Source organism: Labeo rohita, chromosome 18 (genome assembly GCF_022985175.1).
Source record: "Labeo rohita strain BAU-BD-2019 chromosome 18, IGBB_LRoh.1.0, whole genome shotgun sequence".
In the NCBI taxonomy this organism is placed as follows: domain Eukaryota; kingdom Metazoa; phylum Chordata; class Actinopteri; order Cypriniformes; family Cyprinidae; genus Labeo; species Labeo rohita.
Genome location: NC_066886.1, coordinates 31601432 through 31623240, shown reverse-complemented (window position 1 = coordinate 31623240; position 21809 = coordinate 31601432). Strand labels below are relative to the sequence as shown.

The 21809-nt window shown below is 35.2% G+C and overlaps 1 protein-coding gene across 10 annotated transcripts in view; it reads right to left on the bottom strand.

Annotated features, from left to right (window-relative positions):
• Positions 1–21809, bottom strand: part of LOC127180894 (rho GTPase-activating protein 42) — a 126566-nt gene that overhangs the window by 19346 nt on the left and 85411 nt on the right. For 7 of the 10 annotated variants that reach the window (XM_051135269.1, XM_051135275.1, XM_051135271.1 and 4 more), the window contains exons 5-11: positions 17313–17414; positions 16308–16418; positions 10795–10899; positions 4432–4561; positions 3694–3794; positions 3497–3606; positions 2953–3009 (exon numbers count right to left, since the gene is read on the bottom strand). In XM_051135269.1, the coding sequence (XP_050991226.1) occupies positions 2953–3009; positions 3497–3606; positions 3694–3794; positions 4432–4561; positions 10795–10899; positions 16308–16418; positions 17313–17414 (716 nt within the window). The remainder of the gene's footprint in view (positions 1–2952; positions 3010–3496; positions 3607–3693; positions 3795–4431; positions 4562–10794; positions 10900–16307; positions 16419–17312; positions 17415–21809) is intronic. The other 3 variants (XM_051135272.1, XM_051135273.1, XM_051135279.1) reach the window with 1 other exon arrangement.

Below are 21809 nucleotides of genomic sequence, written 5' to 3'. Positions count from 1 at the left end.
TCAGAAACAAATCATTCAGTAATGAAACACTGCTGTGTGTTGCTCAGAGATGCATGACTGTTCTGCTGTGATCTTCGTTTTAAACTATTTTCATTAACCAAAGAGCAAAAACAGTTAACATTGACCATTTGCATACTAAAATATATATTAACTACTCATTTGAACTGTTGTACGAAATCATTGTCAAATTTACAATGATGGTTTTCAGAGAAAACTGCACTCCCTTGGTCGTGTCATGTTGCTTAAGCTATGTTATACATATAAAAACTAAATTTTTACTACAGTATGTTTCTTTTGTGTTACTGTGTTACCCGCCACTGAGATTCACCCGCATTTGGCGGGTTGGCAAGTGTTAATGTCAAGCCCTGAATACATGAGTCATTTTAGCAACTTTTATGTATGTTTTGTCTCATTTTTTGAACTTGGCAGCTCCTAGGGTTGTATGAAAAAGAGCAACGCGAACATTCTTCAAAACATCTCCTTTCGTGTTCCATAATAAAAAGAAAGTCATACAGGTTTGAAATTATATAATGTTTTTGTGGGTAATCTATTTCTTTAAATGTTTGAACAAAAATCAAAAGTGATGTCTTAAAAACCTTTCAATTTCCCAAGCTCAGTAACACTACACACTGAAAGGAAAAATGATACATGAAAGTACTATTTCATTTACATAAACATCAATTTAACTGTATTCTATATCCGAGTTTCACACCATTTAGAATCACAAGGACTGATTAATCCACCCATAAATATTACCCGTGGATCTTCACACATGATTTGACAGCATTTCCATTAACCGTAACTGTAAGGTGAACGTTAGCGCCAGCTCATAGCCATTAACACGCTCCTCGCTGCATTTACAGCCATGCCTGTGCACCAGCTGTCACTAATATCTGTGCATGGATGAATTAGCTATACGCCCAGCTATGCTTTGATTATTATTCCGCTTGTTAGGGCAAGCACGCTGCAGTGCAGTTTAAAGGTAATGGTAGGAGTGTTTCCTGAGAGGCATTCGTGTACATGAGAAAGTGTAAGTATACTATAGCATTTATAATGGCTTTGATTTTGGCTCATCCAATTAGAATTTACAGTGCGAACTGTTTATAATGAACCTTTTTTCAAATGGTTTTCCAGTAATGGAACATTCTGAGATAAAACTGAACAGCTTTGTTCCAAAACATAGTGAGCTGCCATGCTGTCTGCTCTTTACACAGGCTGCAGCTTTTTAAAATAACATCCTACGTCATAAAACCTCATCAGTGACTGATTTAAATAATATGCATAGCCTAGGTGGCAAATGCAGAAAGTCACACAAATTGTATTCATCACATAAAGCACACAGAGAATTCGTTTTAGATCAAAAGGTAAAATAAATAAATAAACAAGATTACGAGATTAAAGTCATAATATTTTGGAAAAAAAAAAATGTAAAAAATATGAGAATAAAGTCAAAATATTATGAGAATAAAGTCAAAATATTACAAGAATAAAGTCTAAATTTTTCAAGAATAAAGTAAAAATGATGAGAATTAATTACAAATTAATTATGAGAATTAATTACTTATTCGTAGCAATTATGAGATTAAAGTTATAATATTGTATCTTATATTGCACATATTGCACATGCAAATGACCCAGATTGGGATCACGGGGAGATATTCCAAAGTCTTAGCTTTCAAATTATGTTGGTTTTATAGCAAAATGCAAACAATAAGTCTATTACAATAATGTGTTTTTCACGCTCTTTAATGTGGCATGACAGATTGCTGTATTCACCTCAGTTTAAGCGGCATGTGAATCGATCATCTTTCCGATTACAATAATGAGACATTTGTTTTATTAAATTAGGCTGTAGTATTTTTTCATTCCTTCTGTTGATAGTATATCATAATATAATATATAATAATATAATAAAGTATTTCAACTTTATTCTTGTAGTATTTCGACTTTATTCTCGAAGTATTTCCACTTTACTCTCCTAAATATTAAGACTTTATTCTCGTAGTATTTCAACTTCACTCACATAGTTTTTTCAACTTTATTCTAGTAATATTTTGACTTTATTCTCATAATATTTCAGCTTTATTCGCGTAGTATTTTGACTTTATTCTCGTAATATTAAGACTTTGTTCATGTAGTATTTCGACTTCATTCACATAGTTTTTTCAACTTTATTCTAGTAATATTTTGACTTTATTCTTGTAGTATTTTGACTTTTTTCTTGTAATATTTCGACTTTACTCTCAAAATTTTTCAACTTTATTCTTGTAGTATTTTGACTTTTTTCTCATAATATTTTGACTTTATTCTCGAAATATTACAACTTTAATGTTGTAATCTTAGATTTGAAATTTTTTTTAACGTGGCACTAAAACACTGTTGTACAAAGGAGTTTGGCTGACAAAAATAAATAAACAAATAAATAAATAAAAACATATAATATTGCTTTTTTGTGAAGGAAACATGCAATCCTGTTTAAGATCTGTGCAAAAATGAGGCATCTTAGAATAAAACTGTCTTTTGGGTCTTTGCATTGAATGGTGCCTTAAAATGTTTTCTGAGTAGGCAGCTCACTAGGTTTTTCGCATAAACTGATTACGCAAATATAATAATTATAAATCTGTCTCAATTCTATCATTGGATGTTTCCTCTCTATCTTGCCTAACTCCAGCCTGGTGTAGCAATAGCTACATTGTTGATTTGATGTTGTGATGTTTGTTCCTTGATGTCAAGAGATAATGTGATTTCCAGATCAAAAATCACTCAGCCAGTTAAATCAAATCAAACTGTTATCCCACCGATTATAGGTGCAGGGAATGTGTTGGATTTTCAACATGCAATACAGTCAAACCATCGGAGTGAGAAATGAGCTTTGATCAGCGTGGATTTTGAATGCATGAGATCACAAGCAGCACACATGCGCTTCAACATGCTTCTGGGCTGGTCACATACCGGGCTTTACAGAAAAATTGCAGTGGTCTGAAAAGAGATCCACGATAGATGGTATTTCTAGATTGAAATAAACACAGAGAAGGGACAGGGGGGAATGGGCACATACAGTACAAGGTAAACTGTCAGAAAAACAACAGTGCAACCTTACACTAGGTGGCAAAGTACATGAACACACAAAAAGGTACATTGCTACTCACAGACCTGATTGACTGAGTGTTAGTAGAACAGGCACGTAATATGTGTGCACAGATGCTTACATACATATAAAACATATTTGCCACCTAATATCGTAAGACTGTGCCATGAAGGCAGATGCAAGTAAAAAAGGAGAAGATTACACAGTTAAAATATACAAAGACAGATTATATAGTGTGAAGTAAAAGACAAAAGAAGCATGCAGAAAACAGAAATGCAGGCTCTTAAAACAAAACAGAAAAAATTCATGTTTGAGAAACAGAAGCCAAATATCTATTTTGGGGTGAAATATTTCTCAGGGAGTATTAAAGATTTACTGATTTACTGTGTTGTCAGTGCAAATGCCCACCTTTCAACCACCTCTATATCAAAACAGAATCGCTTATCAATCGAGTCAGTCTTCCTTCTGATGCAGGACTTCAGTCTGAACTTCTCTGTTGGATTTGACATGACACCGTTCTGTGAAAAGAGACAGACAGACGGTGGAACCCGATGCAAACAGCACATCTGTTCCTACCGATTACTAAAACATGAGCGTCTTTGTACCTGTTTAGCTGTGGGTTTCGCCTCTGTGTTGCACATGCTGAAGGTCTTGTTATCTTTTTCGTACGTACAATAATGGCGTGTCCATGTGCATCCCAAAGGCCCTGCAACACACATGAGATGTGCTTTGCCAAAACATTGACATTTGCAGCTGTCAAGCTCTAAAATTTGAATAAATAAATTATATATTCCTACTTTAATTGGTTAAAGTACCTTCAATGAGCTTTTTTTTTATTTAAATTTCAATACATTTCTAGAATAATTTTGAATGTTTAATTCAAATAGTTAAAAATGTTTTTTGATATGTATATATACTTTTTATTTCTTTATTGTGATCTTTTAATGTTTTAATTTGAAAATCAACTGCCACTAAAAATTATATAAAAATGTAACAACTGTGTATTATGTATCCATCCACCAGAGGGCAATGTTATTCTTTCCTAGACCACGCCATTCACTGTCCTATCTGAAATTATATAATGTTAATTGAATGTAATCTAACTGTTTACATGTGGACAGCAATTTTATTTTGCCATTTCCTGACATTTGCAGTATGAAGGAACAGGAAAAAGAGGGGATCACTTAGGGAAGATAAAAATAAAAATGCATGAACACTAAATTCTAGACTTGTTATCATCATACTTTTACAAGTGTCTGGTATGGAAGGCCAAAGGCTGTCTGTTCTTCTGTTTGCTCATTCTTGGTGCTTGAAAGATTGTAGACTGGCTCTATAAGACTTACGTTTCTCCTGGACATAGAGGTAGCCTTCCATTGTCCAGTGGCCTGGAGGCTTCTGGTCTTGATCTGCAGACCGAACTCTGTTCATCAGCTTTTCTACTTCCTGCTTGGTGCTCAGAAAGTTGTTTCTCGTCTTCATCCAACAAATAAAACACATGTATACAAATAAATCATTGGAATCGCATCTCAGGAATGCAATTGCTGTTTTAGAATAGCCAATCATATTTAATCTGACAAATGGGAATGCATTTTAAACCAGATATGAGACTGTAGAAGAATGTAGTAATGACATCTACAGTATACAGGCATGCATAGGAAAGAGAAATTCAAAACACAGTGTTTTTACCACAGTGCATGATTTCTAAACTAAAACAGTTTGATGTCTGCATACAACAAGCCCCATATTTTCTGTTGTAGCAAACTTGCTCAAATAGCTCACCTGCTTGATAAACACAAGTCATGATAAAAAAAGCTCAAAGACTTTAAGAAGCACTTTAAAATGATGTCACTTCAGCAAATTCTTTTTTTAAACATCACATTTGCTTGCTAACACAATCAGGTAAGTTTATTGCAATAGAGCATTAAAAAATTTACAACACTCAACAGAAATTTATATTCCAAACTACCACTTAAGGTACAAAAATAAGCATAATAAAACATTACCAGATTCAAGTTCATCTGTTTCGGATAAAATTGCAAGTGATTTTAGTGCCACTTACTGGACATTTCAGTTTGAATACACAGGCTCAGAGCTGGTTGAGTTCATATTTCTCAAATTACTCACCCTCATGTTATTCCAAACCTGGATGAGTTTCTTTCTTCTATTGAACAAGATATTTTGAAGACTATTGGAAACCAAACAGTTGATGGACCCCATTGACTTGACAGTATGGGAAATAAATAAATACAGTCATGGCCAAAAATATCAGCACCCTTGCAATTCTCTCAGAAAACTGTTCCAATTGCAAATGTTTCGGTATTCACATGCTTATTGTTTTTGTTTGCACTGCAACAACACAGAAAAACAGAGAAGAAAAGTCAAACTTGATCAAATTTCACACATTCCACAAGTAACAGGTGTGGGCAATATAGTAATCACATATGCAACCAGTTAAAATAAAGAAAAGTTGACTCAGCCTTTGTGTTGTGTGTCACAGTGAGCATGGAGAAAAGAAAGAAGTGTAAAGAGTTGTCTGTGAACTTGAGAGAATAAATTGTGGAAAAACGTGGACAATCTCAAGGCTACAAGTCCATCTCCAGAAATCTTAATGTTCCTGTGTCCACTGTGCACAATATCATCAAGAGTTTTACAGCCCATGGCACTACAGCTAACCTCCCTGGACGTGGACGGAAGAACAAAATTAAGGAAAAAATTACAACACAGGATTGTTCGATTGGTGGATAAAGAACCCTGATTAACTTCCAGACAAATTCAAGCTGATTCGCAGACACAGGGTACAACAACAGTGTCAGTTCGCACTATCCGTCGCCATCTGAATGAAAAGGGACGCTATGGTAGGAGACCACTGCTGACACAAAGGCAAAAGGCAAGACTGGAGTTTGCCAAAACTTACGTGACAAAACCACAATCCTTCTGGGAGAACATACTGTCGACAGATGAGACAAAAGTAGAACTTTTTGGTAAAGGAAATCATGGCACTATTTACAGAAAATGAAATGAGGCCTTCAAAGAAAAGAACACAGTCCCTACAGTCAAACATGGTGGAGGTTCAAAGATGTTTTGGGGTTGCTTTGCTGCTTCTGGCACTGGATCATGAAATCCGATGATTTTGGGGCGCAACGTAGTGGTCAGTGTCAGAAAGCTGCGTCTTCACCAGAGGTCATGGATCTTCCAGCAGAACAATGACCCGAAACACACTTCAAAAAGCACTCAGAAATGGTTACAAACAAAGTGCTGGAGCGCTGAAATGGCCAGATGTGAATCCCATAGAACACCTGTGAAGAGATCTCAAAACAGCAGTTGGGAAAAGCATCCTTCAAATCTGAATGACCTGGAGCAGTTTGCAAAAGAAGAGTGGTCCAAAATTCCAGTAGAGAGGTGTAAGAAACTCATTCATGGTTACAGGAAGTGATTGATTTCAGTTATTTTTTCCAAAGGTGGTACTACCAAATATTAAGTTAAGGGTGCCAATCATTTTGTACAGTGCATTTTTTGGGTTCTGTGTGGAATTGTATCAGATTTGACCTTTCTTTTCCGTTTTTTTTGTGTTGTTCCAATGCAACCAAAAAAACAAAACAAAATAAAATTAGATATGTTGCTATTCATTTCATTTAAGTTCATTTAAATTAGAAGTTATTTTTTAAAGTCTAACAAATGTTAAAGCGATAGCTCTCAGTTATACTGTAATGTTGAATGGCTATAGTCAATGGTTAAATATTAGGAAAAAAAATAATAGAGACATCAGCTGCAATCAATGACACTTGCCTTCTGTCATAAAAAATGGCACATATTAAAAAATACTATATGTTGTTTCTACATTAATGTGAAGCTGGAATGTAAAATTATTGCAGTATAAAAGTACAATTAAAAAATAATATAAAAAAATAATAAATAAATAAATCAAATATATATATATATATATATATATATATATATATATATATATATATATATATATATATATAAATATGCAAAACCAGCTAAATCCATCTGACATCTTTCTTTAAAAAAATGCATTTTTATCAGGCTCAGATGTATAGGTTTCTATGTAAGTACCGGTACTTCTGATTGGTTTGAGGCTGGTATTTTAGTGAGTTTGAAGAAAACGTATTTGATGGATGTATACTGTGTGTCAGGAGAATTCACTTACTATCATTATCTCATTTTTGACCGAGATGGCTTTTAGCTGGTTTTGCATCTGAACTCTTCATATATATATATATATATATATAACCTTTAGAGAAGACTTACAAAGTAAACTGATGGTACTGAATGACTGCCATGTATATGTACTATGGGTACTTCGTTGAATACTACGGTACTACTAAGAGCATAGTCATTTTTAGCACGTTTTTGTTAGTGTCTTCAAATGAACGGCATCTGTGTAACACTTTTGGCATGCTCCTCTAAACTAAAGCTCATCGAAATTCAATGACTTTAGGTAGTTATGGGAAAAGAAATCATCTTTTATATTTGCCATAAATTATACCACTTTCCGAGAATGACCTGAAATCATATTTGAGTAATGCAGCTGCCATCTAACAGAGGACAATGCTTTTAGCATCGTATAGGGACTGGAAGCATAGATGGCTATGCTTGTGTTGGTCTAAAAGTGAACTCTCTCCAAACAAAAAGACATCAAACAGCTATGAGGTGAATCAACTTAGATTTCAAGCAAAAATAGATTTGAAAATCAGACAAAAAGTGTGAACACAATGACACATTCAGAAGCTACCCTGTGACTTTTATTAAATAAAACAGCTTCACTACTGAAAAGCTACATTTTATTTTTCAGTAACAAAGTCATAATGTAGATGTTTAAAATTTCGCACTGCAAACATCAATGCAGCTTTCCATGCAAGCAGTGATGGACAGTAACGAAGTAGTTGTACTTCGTTATGGTACTTAAGTACATTTTTCAAGTATCTGTACTTTACTGGAGTAGTTTTATTTTGAGTAACTTTCACTTTTACTTCACTACATTCCAAAGTGTAAGATTGTACTTTGTACTTCACTAAATTTGATAAAACATATCGTTACTCCTTATAATATATCACATGCTCCGAGATGCAGAAGCCGTGGCTGATTCATGAACAAACTGATTCTTTTCAATGAACCTGTTAAATTGATTCATGAATCACACCAAACAATTCATTCACGAACTGGAATGATCCAATTGCAGCTGTTCTCAAGTCGACAACTCATTATTTAAATGATCCGTTTAGAGTGAGTCTCCAGTCAACTGAATTCAAAAAGGACAGGGAGATTTTGTGAGCACACGTGCGACTGATGCTGCGAAAAACAAGTTACTAATCTCAATTTTTAGGATTAATTATTGTAACTGAAAATAATATTTAGGTCAAAACTGTCCATTGTTTGTGAATTAAATCTGCTGTAAAGGCTGAAATACTTGAATTCAGACACATCAACATCAGTGTCTCTATGGTTTAGGTCAAAAAACGAAAAATTTAAATAACACAGATTAAATAAAATAACCCATGCACGTTCATATTCCCCGCTGCTGTAACGTTAGCAATTTTATTAAAATGCTACGCACTTAGCCCTACGTGACGTCTGTTTTTATACTGTTTATGAACTCTATAAATTTTTGGATCAACTAGCAGAGTAGACAGACATGAATGTTTATTCATAAAAATAAGTGAAAATAAGTAAATACTGTTAGCTGATGCAAACTGTCTAGCTAACAAGCTTGCTGGAGCTGAGTTGAGGTAATTTTTAGATATAAAGTCCAAATATTTTTATTCAACCACACAGATTACATCTGAGGAAAAAAAAAGGCTGTGAACATGGTAACTACAGTAATTATCAAAGTGGGAAGTGATGCCCTCTGGGGGCATCTGGCCAGGGGTGTTTTTACACCACAGACAAGGTTTGATTTTATATAATTATATTTTCCTAACAATGTTCTTGCTACCTTCAGACCTTATTCTCATGTCATATATAACTGTGACGTTATGCAAAACAACAAGCTTTAAAAGACTTTTTTTCTTACTGGTGAAAATTAGATGGTGTAAGCGCAGTGTAAGCTGCACAGTGAATGCACATGTCACTACATCACTCTCGTCAACATAGTCCATATCAACAAACAATAATGTATTTATACTCTATATAGTGGTTATTTTCGGAAAATCCCTGGTATTTTGAGCAGTAGGACTATAAAAACTATGTGCTGATATAAAATGTAATTAAATAGCTTATATAAAATTGCAAAATAAATCTATCATCAGTACTTCTTTACTTCATCAGTACTTTTTACTTTTCACTCGAGTAAAATTGAAAAAGGAGCACTTTTACTTTTACTGGAGTAATACTTTACTTAAGTACTTGATTTGTGTACTTCGTCCACCACTGCATGCAAGTAAATTTAACAATTCTCTGGAATACTTGATTTTAATTGGTCAGTCACAACAGTACAAGGTCTAATATTTCCTGATACTGTCGTCAGTACCAACGCTGTATAACAGACAGCACATTCTGGTATCTGAAACTGGCACTCCTTTTATCCCATATTACAGCGCTGACTCGTTATCTCGTTTCATTCAAATTCCACTGATGCAATTTTGTGTGTCATTTAGCATTTGTATTGAAAACTAAATCAGAAGATTTCAGTCATAATAGTACTCTTGTACTGCTATAGTGCTTTCCTAGTTGCCAGAATGATTGTTTTGTGCACTGCAATGGATTTTAAAACATTTTAACTCAAAATCAATATTTCATGTCCAAGTAATTATCTATTTGGTGAAAAGTGATAAAATAACTAGTTTGTTTTGGCTCAAAGGGCCTGTTTTGTTTGAGGAAGCTTTACAAATGAGCTAATAAAATATTTCAACTCAAATCAATATTTTGTGTCCAATTATTTACTTACGTGGCAAGTAGCTGCATAATAAGCTGGCAAATGTACATCCAGCTGGTTGTTATTGCCAAATAAACCCCTCCGGGCAATAAACGGCCTGTCTTGATCAACATGTCTTGGTGTATTTTTCAATAACAACCAGCTGGATATGCTTAATCCCTTACTTAATGCACACCTAGCCATAAATTATCCCATAGATATTCATTAATGTACATACCAAGTGCATTCAAATTGTCTTTCACAGTTTGCTGGAAAGAAATGAAAAGAAATGGCTTCATGTCCTTCTTTTGTCCTCTAGAGTACTGACATCACAGCCAAATATATCACTGAGAATTATCAACCTACAATTTTAAGGGTGCTTGTCCTGCAGCAGTGAAATACTGTTAAGGCTAAAGCGTTTTTTCAGCGTATATATATATGCCGCAGTGCTGCATAGCCTTGCAGCACAGGTCTTTTGTGCTTTAGAACAAGCTGAAATTCTGTGACACCACATCAGCTTTGAGCTTACAGTGACAGTGATGCAATGAAAGGGTCAAAGGTCACGGAACCCAGCCACAGAGATGCTGACGAGCAGCAGGAAGCGGTTTATTTCAGGCCAATATTGATCAAAGACACATGGAGCAGGTTACAGCATGAAATACAGAGGGCAAAATGGATGCAGAACTTGTTTATATGGCCAAGACGTTACCATGTGGCTATACGAATATATTATATATATATATATACTAAAAACACATTTTTGGTCAGCAGGAGGCTACAGTAAGTGAAAAGGAGAAAGAGAAGCTGGATGACTCACAAGAGATGTACTTACATTCTGCAGGTTAAACTGTAGCTGTTGTTTGTAGGGCTCAAATTCGTGGGCCAGCTCATAACCCTCATGATAGAATGTGAACAGACCCTGTAGGAAGGCCAAGAGCTGCAATCCAAAGAAGATATAAATAAGTTTCCATCATACGTCTGTTACACAACATATCCAACACTTCCTCTTTCTAAGTGCAAAAAGGGGTTTCACAATGTTTTGTGTCTGAAGTTGTGTCATTCTTAAGTTTTCACCTAACTGCTCAATCAAAAGTCTGTCTACACTTGCACACAAAAAAACAACGTTTTAGGTTTGCTTGAAAAAGCCAACTTATTGATCTGCTATTTAAGCTTTAAAGTATGTATTGTACAATTGTGTCTTATGATGTATTTAAGCTGTCTGTTGCTATAGCAAAGCTTATCAACTCCCCATTCAAAAACAGCTAAAACCAGCCTAAGCTGGCTGCTTTGGCTGATCTTCCAGGCTGGTATTAAAGTGGTTTGTGGCGCTTTTTGGCTGGTCTTAGCTGGTCTTAGCTGGGAGACCTGCCAAAAAAATCAAGTAAGCTTAAACCAGTTACTTTCAGCTTAAACCAGCAAAGACTAGACAGCCATCTCAGGATGGTTTTTGCTGTTTTTTTTTTTTTTTTGTAAGCTAAATCAGCTGGTTCTAAGCTTTGTTTTTTTTGTTGTTGTTAAATCAACTGGTTTTAGTTGTTTTTAGCTGTTTTTGCTAAATGAGGTGTTTTTAGCTGTTTTCTTTCTTTTTTTATAAATGAGCTGGTTTTTGCTTTTTTTTGCTTAATTAGCTGGTATAAACATTTTTTCCTAAATTGGCCGGTTTTAAAGGAGAAGTCCACTTTCAGAACAGCAATTGTAGTCCAAGATGTTCATGTCTTTCTTCAGTCGTAAGGAAATTGTTTTTTGACCAAAGCATTTCGTTGGTGCCCTGATTTTGAACTTCCACAAATTCAGTTTAAATGCAGCTTCAAAGGGCTCTAAACAATCCCAGCTGAGGAAGAAGTAAAATTTGTATACTTTTTAAGCACAAAAGCTCACAGGCTCTGGGATGCGTGTCCACGACACTGCGAATCATGTCTGTTCATCGTCTGTGTACTCAAAAAGAAGGCGAAAAACTCCATCTTATTTTCTTCTACAACTTCAGAATAGTCCGACATCGTTGTACCTTTTTGTTTGTAAACAGCATTTGACTTACTTGCACTTCCTTTGTCTTTGCGCATTCACTTTGTAAACACTGGGTCTGTAGTTCCGCCATGTTCTGTGTGACCTTTCGACGTGATTCAATAGTAAGTGAACGCACATCCCAGAGCCTGTGCTACACAAGCTTTTGTGCTTAAAGTATAAAAATGTATAATTTCAGAAAAAAATGAGCTAGATAAGACCCTTCTTCCTCGACTGGGATCGTTTAGAGCCCTTTGAAGCCGCATTTAAACAACATTTTGGAAGTTCAAAATTGGGGCACCAATGAAGTCCATTATATGGAGAAAAATCCTGAAATGTTTTCCTCAAAAACCATAATTCTGGAAGTGGACTTCTCCTTTAAGCTGTGTTTTCCTGAATTAGCTGGTTTTAAACTGGGTTTTACTAAATCAGCTGGTTTTAGCTGTTTTTTACATTCATGTTAGTAGCATGTTAAATCATGCTAGCAACACCCTAGCAACCATTCCAAATACCCTAGCAACCGCATAGCAACTATCTATCTATCTATCTATGTATCCATCTATCTATCTAGTCTAACAACTGCTACACTACTCAAAAAATGTTAAAATAGGAGCATTTTCCTCACAAATTTTTTTTTTTTTTTGACAAAAAATAAATAAGACTTTTGTAAAATGTCACTTGATATGAAGACTGTACTCATTATTGGCCTAATAAAAACTAAATTTTACATGGAGCGGGTCGCCTCATGGGGGTAGCCATCTCTGTAAATCTTCCTGTTATTGGACATTTGAGAAAAAAAAATAATCATGGCGTCTGGTGAATTGCCCATTTCTACAATCGTATTGGTAATTGAGAACTTTTGCTTTTGCATGTTTCTGCATCCACACCACTAGGTGTCAGTAGGAGTCAGACTTAGAGCAGGGGAAAATGATTTATGATTTGATTTTTGAAAATGGAATTAATTATTTTCAAATCTAAATTAATCATTTAATCAGTGAAAAACTTATTGAACAGCCCTGATGTACACTGTAAAGGATATTTTTTTTCCAAGCGGCATATAAAACAATGGTTTTTAAAGCATACTTTACAAGAAAATACCATTTCACTCCTTTCATTTTACAATTTCACGCTTAATGTGTCACTTGACATTTTTTTGTAATTGTGACATTTAATAACAATTTCTGAGTGAAAATTGTTTCAGCCTTTTTTTTAAGTATATGGGGAGTGCATATAAGTCAATCATTACAGTTTTCCCGGCTCTCTCATACTTAAGGCCTGTGCAAAGATTTGACTTTCTGATGTGACTTTACCAAAAGACTTCAAAGATGCTGATGTCACACCCTGAAACTCAAGAGCAGACCAGACTGCGGTGCTTCTGGGAGATTAACAGCGTCATTTCTCCCATGCCAGGTGATAAACACTGGATGTCCCTCTAAATCTATACAGCACATTCTCTGGCTCACTTTACAGCTCACACTTATGCATATAAATATGCTTAATGCAGAAATGAGTCATGCAAATTCTGTCCACTGTTGTAATATGCAAGGTCCAGCTGCTGTGTATTCCACTCGATCTGTCTGCTGAGTGAAGATTTAGATGCTAAACATGAAAAACGTCTGAATAAAAAGAACACTGAGATCTCTTCTTCTCGAACTGTGTTTAAAAAACTTCCAGCTATTGTTTTACATTAAGAGGAAGGATGAAGTTGGCCTCAGAAGTTCCTTCCAAAGATTCATTAGAAAAACATCCAGTATTTAAATGTGAATAGCAGTTCAGATCATTTGGTACTGGATGAAACATGTTTGAGATCAGTTGCTTGGTTGCAATTACTGTATCTTGTCAAATATGAACGCAGTTTGAGACTCTGAAATCTCTGACAGATCTGAGATTAATGGAGTCTTTTCAGAAGAAACATCTGAGAAGCAGAAGGTTTCATCAGAAATCTCAATTTTTGGTTACCAACATTCTTTAAAATATCTTGTTTTCCACAAATAAGGAAATCATACAGGTTTTAGAACAAGATAACAGCAAACTTTTTGGTGAACTGTACCTTTAAAAGCTCAGGGGTGATTGTGGGACAGGAAATGACAGCTGAGGTTTGTAAGTTGGCATAATAAGAAGTGAAATTATGACTTCAGTGGTCATAAACTGTCCTGTTCGCTACAAAACTATTACTGACCAGATGGCTTGATTCTCATTACATTACACTGCATGATAGGCAACAATTGTTTGTTCAGAAGACACATTTGTCCATATGTTTTTGTGGTTATGTGCAGTGATGCACATAAGTGGTATGCAGGTGTGCATGCGCGACCAAAAAACAACAACAAAAAAGCGCTGCGTAAATAAGCTTAGACCGCTCATTTTCATACCGACATGATTGACAGCTGTCAATGCACAATCGCCGTATTGGATTGATACTGTAATATTGTACAAAATTTCAATTCAAACTGAAAGCATTCACTTGGCGGTGCTAAAACAGCTTGCTGATTTTAGGTTTAAAAATGATCAAAAGTCATATTAAAAAAAAAAAAAAAAAAAAAAAAAAGAAAATGTAAATATTAGCATTGCATTTTTAAGTGTAGGGTACAACGGGGCTAAAGGCGCCCTGGGGTAAAAGGCGCCTTTGATATTATTTTCTTCGAAATCACTAGATGGCAGATAAACATGGCGTAGCACTTTCCAAAACATCCACTTTTCAAGATACATGTGCAAATCTGTCTGATCCTTAACGCAATCGCAGGCAGTAGCGCAAAGACGATTCTGTGCTTACTTGATCTAATATTTGATTTTTTCAAAAAATGTTGTAGATTTAAGTAGCAAATGAGAATCGCTAAAATTATTCAATGTATCTTGAGACATTTTCAGTCTTGTTTAAGATAATTAATGCAGCAGTTTTTAAATATTGAAAGACTATGTAAAAGTATGGTATTTGGGTTAAAAAGCCCTGCTGTTGGGGCTAAAAGGCACAATAATTAACATGATAATTAATAGAAGGCTAACATTTCCATTTATTGACATGTCATTGTTAGATTCAGATGGTAAATATCATATATTATGTTGGGTGCAGAGGTTGCGCTAGACTTTAACATTGTCTGTATAATATATTATTACCTGTCATTTTAATTTTCATATTTTAATTAGAATGACACATTTAATTGCTTTCATTTTTTGTTTAAACTTTAATTTTTAATCATGAACCTACAGGACGACAGTGCAGTGTTTAAAAACAACAAAATACTCTAGGGATGGGTAAACAAACAAACAAACAAACAAAAATTCTCATCTCAAAAGATTCTCATTTTAATAAACCAATATCGATTCTTAAATCACAATTGAATCCTTTGGTCTATGCGTTTTTCAGTTGATGAATGAACAATGCATAGTGTGTCTTCCTTCCAATAAATAGCAATAGGCTAGGCTTTGTTACTTTTGATATGAAACTATGTCTCAGATTTCAAATTCTGTCCATTTCATTAGGAAATTCAAGCAATAAATACCATTTTGGTGCTCTTTAATGTAGCATGATAGATTGCTGTAGCTTCTGTGTACTTGCCTGTGCATAATCAAACACATTCATGGGAAAACATTCATCCAATTTTCAGTTAATGCGACCTCTGGTTGGGTGTCCATCTTAAAGATAATCACCATGTTTAGAATGAAACCATCATATTTAAAAACATGCTATTAATCATATCATATAATAAAATATATTTTGTTGTTACTACTGTAAATCTATATTACAATCATTATGGGATCTCCTTCAATGCTTTCAGAATTTTTACATTTTAAAATGATTTTGCTTCTGTATTTTAAAATATGTTTTATATTAACACATTGTAATGACAGTAGATTTATTGAACAAAAAATAAATATTTTATTTATTAAAATAAGCTAACTTTGCTAAAGTGATTGTTTTCAACAAGTAAACATTATTTAAAAAAAAAACAACAACAACATTATTTTAGCAAAAGTATTTGTGTGCCTTTTTACCCAATGCTGGTGAGCCTTTTACACGTGTGGTTGTACCCTACTATAAATTAGTTGTATTTTTACTTAATACTCACTTTTTATTTTAAAATATAATATTATAGCACTTTATTATTTTGTTTTTTAAAACTAAATAAACAAAGTGCAATAATACTATTATTAATTATTTTATTTTTATTAGTTATCTTTAATAGGTCACACTATGTGCAGTGTGAGCACCAAACCAAATCTCCAAGTGCTCACCTGAGAACCAGACTGAAAAACCTTGTTATGTGCATATGAGTGGCTCTGTGGGTATTTGTGAACTTCAAGTCTAAAAATAAGAGGTAATTTTGTGCATGACAAAGATCTTACCGGCTCGACAAATTCAAATTTCTTCTTCTCTTGAACCTCCTGGATTTTGAAGACGTATTCTAGAGAGGCGTCATAAAAGAGTTGCCGCTCCTTATCAATCTGAGCGTCAGCCTGCAAACGAACAAAGAGCGCTGTTACCCTAGAGACGGACAGAAAGCGATGGCTGCCAGGCTCGTACGCTCATTTGGACGTGTTTGGGCTTTGGTTAATGGTTACATGTGAGAATTTCTGGCTCAGCTTTGTGAGAATTTGTGTAACAACAAGCTAAACAAACGCACAGGAACATCTCCGAACAGCATGAAAGAAAAAAACAGGAACTAAAGCTTTTAAACGCTGCTGTTTCGAGAAGGATTAGTCATCCAAAAATGGAAATTTTATCATTATTTACTCATCCCCATGTTGTTCCAAACCCATATGACTTTCTGTTTTCTGTGAAACACAACAAGGAAAAATTCAAGCGTTCAAGCTGAACAAAGAACACAGAGGACTATAAAAGTAATTCGTATGTCTTGTGTGTTGTTATTATTTGGTTCCCAGTCATTATAATTGCATGGAAAGAGCGGAAATTACATTATTCAAATTCTGCTTTCATGTTTCACAGGAGAAAACAAGTCATACAAGTTTGGAATGACAAAAAGGTGAGGATTTTACTTTTTAAGTGAACTAAAAAATGTTTTTTCAATATGTTCCTAACTTAGGTCTTGAGCTATTTGTTTCTGTTTTTAAGAAAATTAAACAGAATTGTGATTGGCTGTCTTTCTTGCACCTATTCGCATACTGAATTTGATTAGTCTTTGTCTTCCTCGCATACATTTAACCATTTATACTGTAGTTATTTGTTGATTCTCTGAGTCTAGTGCACAATAGAAAGAAAGGAAGATGGTAAAACACTTCTAATGCAGATTAAAACTTAAACCTGAGCTTACTATAATTCTTTTCGTTTTGCGTAAGCACTAGTATTCCTTTGGAAAATGTGAATCTAGCCTTATTTGTGGAATGATTCACCTCTTGGAGAGCCGATTCTTTTTTTCTGGATGACAGGTTGAGATGTTTTTCTAGTGAGGAATAGTACTTTTCCGCCTCCTTGTCAAATTTCTTCTTCCCCTCCTATAAAAAAAACAAATTGTTACTGGCATTATATTAGCATTATTAAAGAAGATCAAGGCCTGTTATGTAAGCTGTAAAATTACCAAAGCTGTCAATTACCCAAAAGCTACCCAAAATACAAAGCTTTTCTCAGAACCGACTTCAGACAGCTGGTGTTCTGGTCATTTTTAGCGTATGAAGTCAGGCACACAGGTGTTCTATCAGAGCTACCACAGCTGTAGAGAATCACATTAACTGTGAACATGCTAAACTAACATTTGACAACAAAGCGTGCTTGTGATTTGCCCGTCAAGCCATTAGGTGGCACTCTAATGCTTTATCACACAAACCCATCTGGGTCTCCCGGCAAGATATGCAGTTACTGCTATAGAGCACATAATTGATACATTGCATGTAAATAAATATATTGTCACTTGGACGGAAATGAAATGACATAAACCAAACGTAAAGATGATTATATACTTCATCATACACAGTTACAAGATAAGAATAATCTTCTCTTGCACAGAAGAGCAAATCACACAACACTCTTTTGAAAATATCGCCTTCACTGCCATTTGAATGCAACTCTGAAATATCATCTATGAGTCTATGGGTCAGCTTTTATTAAAATTACATTCCCTGACAGATGTGTGCTGACAGAAAAGTTAGATTTGCACTGGTCTCATTAATGGCACAGTGTACAGTCTTCTTTGGAAATACCCACAATGCTGAAAAAACAAGCAAACAATAAAACCATCACAGAAAATTCTAATGGTTTCCACTACAAACATTACAAACCATCAACTTTTAACCATTAAAACCATTAAAAAATGATTTTCTGTTGTATGTTTTAGGACGTGTTCCATTAGGATTTATTGGTTTTAACAAGCCACCAATAAAAGGTGACCAATTACCAGTAGAGACCAACAGGGTCCATTACAGTTTCTGTTAAAACTGTATAAAGTCCCATTATAACCAGTAAAACCATTACACATTTTTTGATGATGTCTATTGTTTTTTTCAGCAGAACTGTTTGCCAAAGCACACAAGAGAATTCAGTTCAAAATCAATCAAAAACATTCTAAACTTTCAGCCTGGAGAATCAAGTTAGGGCAACGGAAACTTTTAAAGTAGGCTCAAAGTTATGGGTATGAAAGGTCAAGATGGTAGAACATGTTCTGTCAAAACAGTCCTTTTTGAAAAGCTGTCAATGCAGAAATGCTTTTTTGGCAGCACGATGGTATAGTTACACCACGGACCAACAGAGGCTAACTGGACCTAACCAAACCCTGACCCTTTGGTTGTGTCCAAAAAGCTGAAATATTAATTGAAACAAATAATTGCGTGACATCTTGTCTACTGAGATATCTTTATCAGATTTTTAAGGCAGCATAGCTGTACCTTTCACTGCCCACTACCCTGACAGTTGTCGTAAAAAATAAAAATGGTGTCTGAAAGTTAGAGCTGGCAGTCAGTTTGTGTGTAATTGTATGGTTTTATCAACTTTTTTCCTTTTTTGATATCATTTCTAGGGAGAAATGTGAATTATAGTAATTAAATATTCACTTTGTTTTCACCAAAGCTCTCTATATTTTGTTGTAGATCATTAAACCATTATGCTGCCTCAGAAGTCTGTCTGAAATTATTTTGTGAGGTACCTTTGAATGCAAACACTGCCTGCAAAGTCAGATAAAACATTTCTTTCTGCATTTTACTCAGCTACAGCGATGGCTGGATGCCTACAGGGATTTCTTAGAACGTTGACGTCACCCGTAGGATATTGAAGAGCATTTTTGAAGCTCAAAGTGGGTGGCGCAGGCTGTCGCCATCATGGCAGTGCGTCACTCCCGGATAATCGAAAATGGGCAGAGAGGTGGGATGTGGGTGGAGCTGGTTGCTAAAGCCACGCCCACCTAACGCGACAGTGGTGACAGTGGTAGCAATCCACCTGTCACTCAAGTGGCCACGCTCTTAATTATGAAGAACTTTAAGGTGTAATATAATTTAAATGGATGAGTTATATTAAAAAAAAAAAAAAAAAAAAAAAAAAAAAAATCAGCCCTCTCACAGTTGTCATCAAGGGCAAAATTAGCTATACAGACCAAAACCACTTGTTGTACGAGGCTGTAAACATATTTTTTTTTCTGCTAAGTTGGGCATTTTAACATGGGGAGTCTATGGGATTGACTTCCTTTTGAAGCCAGTCTCTAGCAGCCAGTAGATGAATTGCAGTTTAAGTTATTTCCGTGTTGGTTTCAAGAGTCAGACCGGGAGGTTGCTGCTTGGTATTGCTCATCTGCAATAGGATGCAGGGCTGCGTCTATAGGATGTTTCCTATCAGATGTTAAATAGACATCTATTATATGTGAAGAGTTCCAATGCAAAAGCCTCTAAAAGCCATCTTGGTCAAAAATAAGATAATGATACTGAGTGAATGCTCTCCACATATAGTATGTTCATCAAGTACTTTCACTTCGAATGCGCTGAATCCCAGCCTCAACCCATTTAGAAGTACCAGTACTTACACAGAAACCTATACATAGTAGCCAGAAAGAAATGCTCATTTTAAAGAAAAACATCAGACTATTTAGAGGCTTTTGCATCAGAACTCTTGTCTTTAAGGTTTTTGTGATTTAGAATGTATGTAAAACTGACATCTTACAGAATTCTGTCAGATGTTTGTATACAGCAGATGCTCTTCAGATCATGTGATCTTTAACAGACATCTTGCAGACGTATCTGTTCTATCTAGGCTGATACCACACATACATTGCGAAGACGACTATTTGACATCTGCATTTACATCTGGAAGATATATTTTTTTACAGTATTTGCTCATCTGCAATACGTCTTTAAGATGTTTGTAATTTAGAATGTATGTAAAACTGACATCTTATAGACATCTGTCAGATGTTTGTACACAGTGGATGCTTTCTAGATCATGTGTTCTTTATCTGGGCTGATACCACACATACATCACAAAGACGTCTATTTGACGTCTAAATTTACATCTGGAAAACGTGATCTTTAACAGACATCTTGCAGATGTACGTGTGCTGTCTGGGCTGATACCACACATACATCACAAAGACATCTATTTGACGTCTACATTTACATCTGGAAGACGCATTTTTTACAGTGTTTGCTCATCTGCAATACGTCTATAGGACTTGCAGACATGTGCTATGTGAGTTATTACTTCTATAAGTCTTGCTTGTGGACTTTTTTGTGTGAGGACGCCCTCTGGTGTCGAGTATGAATGAAACAAATTACATGTGATAGTTTAGTGCTCCATAATGGCACTGGATTTTTATGTGTCATTGTCCTTTGTATACTATTCATTTATAAATATTGTGACACCTCTAACACAATTGTGATATTTCATTATTTAAATACCATTAGAACTGGTATATCGCAACACCCCTAGGTGTGGGGGTACCACTGCACAAAATTAAGGTTTTATAGGCTAGCTTTAAATGAAAACAAAGACATTGAAGAGTAACAGATGGAAATGATGAAGAGAAGAATACGGAATTTAAAATTCAGATATCCATCTGCTTCTTTCATTCTCTGTCACAACTCACAAGATAACTAACTTCACGAGAGGCGATTTCCACACAAGAGAATCGACAACACCAAACCCTCCAAAAGGCCCTGACTCCATTCAGTCTGTTTTCACACCTGAGTTGTTTTGCCTGAGGCCTTCCATGCAGCGACGCAATGCGTGGATTCTACAGTTATCGCTATATTCAAAGGTCATATGTAAATTTGAAAGTGCTCTATTTCTTCGCAGCAACTCAAGTGCTGTTCTGAGTGGAAGCATGGGAGATGACAGAGGGTTTGTTTGGACCACTGTCAAAGGCACAGGCTGGTTTGTTTGAGCCACGGCCTAGCGGTTAACACATGAGCTCCATACATGTGATCACAATTATTTTTAAACACCTCAATACTATTTCAAATAAAAAGGTGCACGCATGCAAGCAGAAGCACATTTTCTGAAGAAAACATACAGAAAAATATGCATACTGAGCACACTGCAAAAACAGCATGGCAATATGCTATTTTGAAAATGGCTATAGTTGTAGTTATAGACAGTCATGCAGTGAAAGGAAACAACCAGTGAAACTCGAGCTTGTGTGTGTATTTTCATTCCCATGGCCCCTCCATTAACCCTTGACCCAATATAACGGCTACTGATATGACGTAGCTAAACAGTACGCTTGCTGAACACTCTCACAACCTCAGTGACAAAATAATAACAGCCCAGCATCCACCACGTTTCCAAATTCCTGACAACAATCAATAAATAATTTCAAGATTCAAGATTCCTACTGTGTCCAGAAAAAAAAGAGAAAATGTTTCCAGAGGAAATCGTAGTGTCTATATCTGACTCCTATGGGATATGAGTTAAAC